The 10378-nt window shown below is 39.8% G+C and overlaps 1 protein-coding gene across 1 annotated transcript; it reads left to right on the top strand.

Moving 5' to 3' along the window:
* Positions 1–4839: 4839 nt before the first annotated feature.
* On the top strand, positions 4840–9621 carry LOC125067903. Its single transcript, XM_047676798.1, is given in 3 exon segments — positions 4840–6105; positions 6305–6377; positions 9529–9621. Coding segments are annotated over 3 exon segments (861 nt in total). The 5' UTR covers positions 4840–5410.
* The last annotated feature ends 757 nt before the right edge of the window (positions 9622–10378 follow it).

Genomic DNA, 10378 nt, shown 5'->3' with positions numbered 1-10378 from the left:
AGAGCGTTGCTTATACTGAATTTCCATGTATTTAATTTGTGTTTATAATTCATCTCCGACTCAGTGGTGAAATAAAACATCAGGAGGAAACCTTTTTGCGTCTAATTTCAATGAAATTCTGCCACATGAGTGTTTCACCAATGCGCATTGGAGCAAAGTGTTGGAATATGTTCCAATCCTTCTCCTCACCGGCCTTAGTCTAAGAGTGGGATTTTGTTGGCTTTGATGGTTGATATTAAACCAATCAAAATTGTAAATATGTTTTTGTAAATATCATATTTTTGAGATTATCTTATGGATGTTTAGACACCCCTTCGGAAAAAAACGAAAGCAAATTTTCTGGTGCAATAATGTACACATTTGAATAAAACCAGTTAAATGTTGAATTCAATACCAGATTCAAATTTCTCGAAGTAGGACTTCCAACTTTCATAAACAATAGAAGCATTGTAAGGCCGATTATACAAACCATGTTCACCAGGTTCCGTGCAATTCGTTCTGATGATAATGTATTGTACGAACCGGATTGTCAAATTGAGCCAATATCGTCTTTATTTAAAACGACCTTAGTACTGTTTTTGTATATCTCATAAAATATGTTATGCTGTAAGATACCAGTCTCCCAAAATGCTTTGTTGATTTAATTCATCACACGAGACTCGTATTTTTATTTATTAATAAAAGACAATTTTGCTGTTAAATTAATATTTTAATTAATTAAAAATATATTATAAATAGAGCCTTTGTTAACTAGCTCATTTTTAATCATCATTCTTGTGAGAGGATTATTTTAAAATAATCCTCTTAATGAAAACTAACAATCAATATGGGGATAATTCATTGTTTCAAGTTATTTTATTGGCACCCGAATTGCATTATACATGCAAAGTTTCCAGTCTCTAAGATTACATAGAAACACCTTGATGATTATATTGGTTACATACAAGGGAATATATCCATACTAATATTTTAAATACAAAAGTAAAAGTAAAAGTGTTTGTCTTTTTGTTGCTCTTTCACGGCAAATTACTGAACCGAATTTGATGAAATTCACTGTGAAGCAAGCTTGAATTCCAAGGAAGGACATATGACACAACTGATGACCAACCCGTAAACGCGAGCGAAGCCGCGGTTGACTACTAGTTATGTATAAAGCGCTTAAAATATGATATATTTATGTCAAAAAAAATACATTTTAAAAAGTTATCACTATAAGCTTAATATATTAAAAGGTTTTGTGTGATGGCCCAGTGGTTAGAACTCGTGAATTTTTACAGAAAATGGCGGGTTCAAATACCATTTAATTTTCATGTGCTTATAATTGATTTCGTGCTAGACAGTGAATGGAAACAAAAAGAGGAAAATTGCAGATGAAATTAAAATGAAAGTTTTAGTGAAACTATCACTTATACAATAATTTTACAGAAAGATGAAAGAAAAACTTCGCGAGCGTAACGCAACCCCTGCGTCGGCGCCGATTAGACTTAATAGCTTCCCGGTATATATAAGATGGCGGCACCTACGGGCGGACGCAGGGGTACGGGGTATCGTACGAAGGGGAAAGAGGGGCAATACGCGGCCCAGGGACGTAACACACTTTGGCCCGGGGTACACACACACGTTACACTCTCCCCCTTTTGACCACGAAGGAACCCCTCCTGAATGGTCAAACAATTTAGCCTAAGACTTCCGCGGACGGCCTCTACGACGTTTCGGTGCAACCGGCTCCGGACAAACACCATCCCTAGCATGATACCTACGCAGATCGGATATGTGATACTTACCAACAATATCTCCAGACTTTTGCGAGGACAAGATGTAAGTAGTGGGAGTGACCCTTTTAGTAACCACATAAGGGCCGTCTTGCTTCGGGACGAACTTAGAGGAAACTCCCTTGTCGGTGCTACTAAGCACATGGGTTTTCATCAACACAAGATCACCTTCTTCGAACGGGGCTACGTCGCGTCGACTCTTATCGGCCTGGGCCTTGCGCCCATCTTGGTGCTGCTCGATTGTCTCCTTGGCGGTGGTAAGATACTCAACAAGCTTAACAAGGTAAGGGGTTATCTGAGGGACAAAATTTTTGGATTCGATGATGGTCCGTAAATCAGCCTGAGCAGATAGAGGAGAACGAAGCTCTCGACCAAATGTTAGAAATGCTGGAGTACATCCGGTAGGAATAGTTAGAGAACTGTTGAAAGCGAATCGAACGAATGGTAAAACTTCAGGCCATCGTTTATGATCGTCTTCTAACAGAATAGCGAGATGAGTTTTAAGGTCGCGGTTCTTGCGTTCCACGGGATTAGCTTCTGGATGGTAAAGTGGTATCAGATTCTGCTTCACACCTAAAACAAATAATGCTTTCTGCATGACGTCAGCTACAAATTGAACTCCGTTATCAGAAATAATGCGCCGCGGAAGCCCAAATCTCATGAAGATTTCTCCAACAAGGGTTTTTGCACAGACCTCCGCAGTAGCCTCGGTAAGGGCAAAGAGTTCAACCCACTTGCTAGTGGTATCCTCTACAATTAATACCCATCGCTCACCTTGAGGTCCCTTCGGCAAAGGTCCAAAAAGATCGACGGCAATAACCTCAAACCGTTGTGCTGGCACCGGAGTTTGAAGTAAACCTGGAGGCTTTGTATTTGATGACTTGTACCGCTGACATTCAGTACACGTTTTCAGGTACTCTGTAATATAGCGCCTCATACCAGGGAAGTAAAATTGTTGAGATATACGATGAATAGTCCGCTGGATTCCACCGTGGGCGGCAGTAGGAGAATCGTGACATTCATACATAACTTGGCCCCGTAAACTTTCCGGTACGACCAACTGTGGCTCCTCGGAGTCCGAATCTTCAACAAACTTATACAGCACTCCCTGATTTAAATAATAACCTCTCTCAGTCCAACGATGAATTGCCAATTCGTCGGAACTCTCCAAGTCGTTAAGAATCTTGGCTACTTCCGGGTCGGCTAACTGAGCTTCTCGGACGGACGTAGCATCCCAACGCGGAACATCAACGCTCACAGGGCAAACAGCACACTCAGACACGGTGCTATCTGTAACGGGACGGCTAAGCGCGTCGGCTAATACATTGGCTTTACCAGGGGTATATTCTATTTGAATATCGAAGGACTGGAGCTTTAAGGCCCAACGAGTAAGTCTACCACAAGGCGACTTAAGGGAAAATAACCACTTAAGAGGTTGATGATCGCTCCTAACCCATACCGGGTGGCCATCTATATATCCGCGAAATCTCTCCACTGCCCAAACAACGGCCAGCGCCTCTCTTTCCGTGGTAGAATAATTGCGCTCGGCAGGTGTGAGGAGACGGCTGGCATACTCAAGTGGATGTTCGTCGTGGGAGGACTCCCCCTGGAGCAAAGCTGCACCTAGAGCGAAATTGCTAGCATCAGTCCTTAGTATAAACGGTTTTGAATAATCTGGCTGAGCTAGAATAGGAGGTGAAGCCAATAGAGTCTTCAGCTGTAGAAAAGCGTTAGCTTGCTCTTCATTCCACTTCCAGACCTGCGACTTCTTGGTAAGACGGGTGAGGGGCTCAGCGACTCTCGAGAACTCTGGAATAAATTTTCGAAACCAAGAGCAAGTCTGGAGGAAGGTACGAAGCTGTTGGAGATTGGTTGGCTCTTTCATGTCAAGAACTGCACGAACCTTCTCTTCATCGGGGGATATCCCATCTCGTGAGATGACGTGTCCAAGGTATTTAAGCCGCTCCCTAGCAAAAGCACATTTCTCTCGGTTCGCCCGTAGTTTGAACTTGCGGAGACGTTCAAATACCGCACGTAGGTCTGAAAGATGAGTTTCAAAATTTTCAGAAATAACTAATAAATCATCCAAATACCCTAAAATAGTTTTGTCACCCAACGAAGATCCCGACCTGAAACGGTCGATTAGACGTTGGAACGTCGCGGGGGCGTTTTTAAGCCCGAACGGCATACGCTTGAAGCGGAAAGTCCCAAAAGGGGTGACGAAAGCGGTTTTATCCCGATCCTCAGTATTGACTTGCCAATACCCACTCCGTAAATCTATCGAACTCATCACACAACCCTTTTTTGTTGACTGTATCAGCTCGTCAATACGTGGCATGGGATATGCGTCCGTCCTAGTGACGGCATTTAGTTTACGATAATCGACACAAAAGCGGAACGTACCATTGGACTTAGGCACCAGAACACAAGGCGCAGCCCAAGCGGACTCGCATTCCTCAATAACATCCTCGGTTAACATCCGATCCAACTCGGCACGTATGACTTCTTTCTTCGCAGGCGTCACACGGTACGGAGGGACGGCAATAGGGGGATGGTCGCCGGTGTCAATATGGTGCGTGGCATATGGAGTTGGTTCCCCGACTAAATTAAAAATATCCAAATATTCGCTTAGCAAATCATCCAAACGGGACCTTTCTGTCTCCGACAATGTGACACCCTCATCATCACGCAAGATGTTCACAGCGGCACACTCAACAGGGTCGCGCGAGGATTCCCACGTTAAGGGGTGTAAAGTCTGAGGCCGGTCACCAATGCACCAAGTTAAGTTAGAAAAATCGATATTCAACTTCGCCTTAACAATAAAATCAATTCCTAACAATGTTTCGTTATTAACAGCATCCGGCAAAATAACAAACTCTACAGGTATAATTATGGAAGTAAGTTGAACGTCAACAGTGGTTAACAATACTTTGGTAAATCTAACCGTGCCGTCCGCGAGTTTTACCGACATATTCTCAGTACGAAATGTGCAACCACTACGTTTTAATAATGGATATAAAGTACCCGTACTTGCAATACTACGACGTGCGGCGGTATCTAACAACGCGGTACCGGTATAGCCCCTTATTCCCACACGTACGATTGGTCGACCCAGCTCACTATTATTAACAGACTGCAAATGCGATTGCCCATCGTGAATCAAAATAGATGAAAATACATTTTCTACTTTTACCTTATCAGATAAAGGGTTAACATTTTGTTTACATTTCGGACAATTCATCCTAACATGACCTTTTTCACCACAACCATAACAAAATGTACTTACAGATGGGGACTTCTTACTTAACTTATCACATGAATCGCGGACATGACCGCGGACTTTACAATAAACACAAAAAAGTTTCTTATCAATATCACTAGCTGCACTCTTAAATTCACCACCACTATCACTTGTTGAAGACGGTGCGCGAGCGCGATGGCTCAGCGCGTAGGCGCCGGCAACGGCGCGCACCTTCGCCGAACTCGTACCCGGCGTGGCGCCAGCCGCGCCTTGTTCCGATGCGTTCTCGCCGCGCCTCGGCGGCGGCGGCGGCGCGAGAAGCGATGTACTCGACGACTGTAGCGACGTGGTATATTTGCTAGTTATCGACGACGAATTCTCCGTCAGCGACTCTTCGATGGCTCGAGCCCTTTCTATCAGGAATTCAATATCGCTTACTTGGTCTCTGGATAATCTCTTACGAACCCTTTTATGTAAAAGTCCGTATATAACGTCTACCTTGGCCTCCTCCGGCAAGTGGTACGGCAATTTCGCGAACAAGGCTCTAATCCTTACGATAAATACGTCAGCGCGTTCCGTACCTTGTTCTACGGAAAATATATCGCGGAACACTTTATATCCCGGGCGCGGTACTCCGTACATCGATCGTAAGCGCTTAAGAGCGACTGACCACGACGTTATTTCGTTCTTTACGCCGCGCCACCATACAGCTGCATCGCCGGTTAATAGCATAGGAAGCCCACGGAGTGCCATGTCGTCGCTGACTGATGCACACTCTTTGTATATTTCCACAGCGTCTATAAACGCTTCCACGCATTCAGGGTGCTGCGATGAACCATCAAAGCGGGTAGTGCACTTTGAAAAATTTCCAGCATTAGGAGACGTGATAGCGGCGGCGGTAGATTCACCCGGCGCCCCTCCTAAGTGCGAAGCCGCGAGAGATTCCACAAGCCTTTGATTCGCTTCGGCCTGAGCCCGTGTAAAGGCAGCCAAAAGCGAAGAAAGCTGGTCTCCGGACATAAGCACAGGTGCAGGTGCGTTGGAAGTAGGCATCGCCATTCTCACCGAGTCTTCACTAGAACTGGAGTCATTGTCCTTATCGTTATTACGCACTTTACGCGGTGGCATTGTTCTCGCGTGTTTTATTCGAATTTTAACGTATAACTAAAACGAAAACGTAAACGTAAACGTATACTAAATGTCGGTATACTTGAACAAACAAATTACGATTCGCGGCCAGTACGTTGAGCGCCACTTTAGTGAAACTATCACTTATACAATAATTTTACAGAAAGATGAAAGAAAAACTTCGCGAGCGTAACGCAACCCCTGCGTCGGCGCCGATTAGACTTAATAGCTTCCCGGTATATATAAGATGGCGGCACCTACGGGCGGACGCAGGGGTACGGGGTATCGTACGAAGGGGAAAGAGGGGCAATACGCGGCCCAGGGACGTAACACACTTTGGCCCGGGGCACACACACACGTTACAAAGTTTAATAAAGATTTATCCACCAACTCGGAGTAGTATGGTGGAAAAAGGAAAAAACCTTCTCAAAAGGAGAGGAGAGCCTTAACCCAGCAGCAGAACATTTAGGCTACTTCCTCTCTTTACTTTAATTTACATTATTTTTTTTTATAATTATTATGGTTTTATTCATAAGTTATAGGTTCCAGATTCGAGAACAATATTGAAAATAATAAAGTATTTTCCATTGAGCTCACACTGTTGTTCATTAATAAAAAAAAACTTCCGAAGAAAGCGAGTGGTTTTTCAAATGAATACTTCGTAAATATTTGCGAGTAGTTTTTATTAAAAGAGTAATTAAAATGAAAGGAAACATGTTTAAAAATCCAGACATTATTTCAATAACCTTTTAGTTTCGAGTGGTTTTTAACGTACTATAATTTTATAACTCTTATATAGACAAGATAGATTGAGTGGGACGGTTATATAAAATCACTCGATAGAGTGAGATGCAAGATCGTTGGGTTTCCAGTGGACAGCCAGCTCTAAACGAGGCCGCAATGCGGGCGACGTATTTAAAACTCGCATGTCTGAAACTGATTTATGCTAAGGTCCTCAAAATTTATCGGTATTCAGCTTAAAGCAATTATCACGAACTATGCGTTTAACGCTGTTTAATGGGATGATTAGGGCTATTCGTTTAATGTTGTGGGTAGGTTTGTTTGAAATTCATTATTATGATGTAAATTGTTTACACTAGTTCATGTATTGTATGTTACAGGCATAGAGGACATAAAGGCTTATATGGCATAATTGACAGCGTATTGATATTACCTTTTCAATGTGAATAGTGGCCAAAAATAAATACTATAGATTTTCTAAGACCCAATAACATTTGAGCAAACTACAATAAGAAGTTCTTGAAATTAAAATTTTAATTTATAAGATTTATAGTAGAGTCTGAAAGTTTGATATGGAAAATATGATCAACATATTATTTAAATTCTTTATCTTGTATTGTATATTCTTTAAATTGTCTAACCGATTCTGTGAATATGATTTCCGGGAATAGAACTAGGCAATAATTACTGCAGTTGCTAAGAGACCGTTTAATTAAGCACTGATTCCCGCCGACGTATCCCAGACGTTAGAACGCGTGCATCTTAACCGATGATTGCGAGTTCCATCCCAGGCATGAAACATTGAGTTATCATGTTGTATTTTTTTTTAAATTAATCTTGGGCTCAGTGGTGAAGGAAAACATCATGAGGAAATCTGCATTATAACCGGAAAGTTTCAAATAATGAACATAAGTTAGAGTTTTATCACAAAAATCTTTATCTTTACTACGATCTATATATGAATATAGAAGAGATTATTTCTGATATCTGGATCTAGTAGTCCGATTTGAAAATACTTTTTGAGTTATACCCATTTATTGACGCTTGACTTATTGGGGTAGAGCATTGTAATAAAGCAGGTGTAATCGCGCGAAGCTTAAGTTAGCTATATTTGGAAGAATTAGTGTCATTAGGGATTCTTGTGTGCTATGCGTTAGTCTTAGAATGAGAATGTCATAAGTACGTCAACACTCATAGCCAGTAGCATAGTTTATAATTATGTATGCTTGCCAGCGTTTTTGTTAAAATAATACTAGCAATGTCTAATTTCAATTAAATTTATCCACACCTACATACATATATCCTCCAATGTATATTACTGCGGAGTAACTTTCAAATGTTCTTCTCAAAGACAGAGAAGCAGAACGACAGATTGACAGGTTGTAACTTTACTTGTTTTTGTCTTATGTTACCGACTTTAGTTATTTAGATTTAAATACATTGCGAAAATATACGATACTTTAATAAATCACAAACTATATCCTAAAAATATTTTAGTATTTCAATTGATTCTTTCCGTTTAGATTTAAATATTTATTTTGATTAATAATACGGTTTTTATTTTGACTAGAAATTAAGCTTATAATTAAAGTCAGACAACCAGCCATTCGTTTGACTAGACACGAACGAGAATGGAGTGCTAACTAATAAATATTATAAAAATAGTAAGTGTTTTTTATTATAATTAAAATCCTATTGTTGAAAATTAAAGTGTAAAGTATTGTGAAATTTGAGTGATTTAAATAATAAGGCCGTAACACACTTACTAATTTATGGCGATCGAGTCTTGCAGAAAAACCGACATACGACGGGTGTTTGTTAATATGTAGGGATGACGTCATCGATTCAGTGTACGCACATTCAAAACATTTTTTCTATCTTCCATCATTAAGAAATGATCGATGTTTTTATACAATCGTGTATATTACACAAATAATTATTATTATCTGATGAGATTATGTTCTTAATGATTTCCTAACGTTTTGTAAAAGGATCGACAATTATTATCTAATAGACTGTAATAGGTTGTCCTTTTCTGCTATTAGGAAAATACTCAATTTCTATCGCTAAGTATTCTAACAATCTTTTAATATACTCTGTATTTTAAAACAAATAATCACATAAACTTAAAAGTATCGTAGATCTAAGAATCTCGATAACTTATAAGTTATTAGATTTCTTAAATGCTGTTTCCAATCCAGACCCGACAGAAGGAATGAAATACTCGTAAACATTAAATAACTGGAAACCTGCATCGCTTCCTGCAATCGTTATTAATTTCTAGCATGGGGCTTAGGGCTTCTGCGGACGGACGGCTGCGACATTTTGTAACATAAGATTTATTTACCATCAATGATACTAATGACTATTTTAAATCATTATTGTTTTATATAAATTAGTAAATCTGAACATTTTAATCTATATGGATGCTATAATCTATATTTGAAATTATTGCAAAATTTTAATTTGTTATTGAAGTCATAATACTAAATTACTTCTTTGTATCCCTGTTGTTTTTTTGTTGAAAACGTTAACATACTTTTGAGGATTGTAAAATTGCAAATATTATTTTAATAATTTTAACTTACGCTTGGTGTTACAATGATTCTTTAATATATATTTTTATATCCTATAAATATTATACAGGTAGTTTTATTTAGAATTTCAGATCTGTTTGCCCGAACGGACGTGGCGGCCAATCTCAAGGACGACCAGCCAACCTCGCAGGATATATTATAGCGTACAAGTGTGTGCATAAATACAAGTGCACTATATTTTCCTTTCCTCTCGTAGTTCGATGGGATGGTAAATTCATTCATGGAAAAAGTTCAGGCACAGGAACAATGGCTTTATGTACTTACCGAGGCACGAGAGTGTACAGAGTGTCTTCCGACTTTAAGACTCCAGACTGTTACTGAGAAATTTTATAAAAAAAAAACCCCAAAACATTATATCGAATCCAGAATCTCGAGAGTTTCGGCCTTATATCTAGCCACTAGACCAGCAACTTGGTATTATAAGTATGGTACACTAGCTGAACCTGCGGCTTTACGATACGTTTTATCTCCTCACCACCTCAGCCCACCCCGATTTTCGTAAATCCGTTCTTAGCAGATATCTACACCCTATGAGGAACCTACCTGCCAAATTTCAAGTTTGTAGGTGTTATAGTTTCTGAGATTTCGTGATTAATCAGTGAGTGGTATTTCGATTTTTATTTTTTGCTTTTGATTTCTGTTATAGTTCACTTATTTGTGGCTCTAATTTAGACACATTTGACAGTCGCAATTGTGTACAATGCCTTATTTTTCCCTGTTAAGTAATTGCCTCAATTCCATATCTCGCTGAGCTACCTCACTGGTTTATAAAAAACTAACTCCACATTGTACGTTTCATAGTTTTTAATTTTTTAACAGATAACTCTTTTCACGTTCTCTTTAAGTTAAACAGACCTCTGTGTATGGATGTGTTAAAAATCTCTTACGATCTTACTTCG

The sequence above is a fragment of the Vanessa atalanta genome, chromosome 12, assembly GCF_905147765.1.
Source record: "Vanessa atalanta chromosome 12, ilVanAtal1.2, whole genome shotgun sequence".
Classification (NCBI taxonomy): Eukaryota; Metazoa; Arthropoda; class Insecta; order Lepidoptera; family Nymphalidae; genus Vanessa; species Vanessa atalanta.
This window is presented reverse-complemented; position numbering and strand designations above follow the sequence as displayed.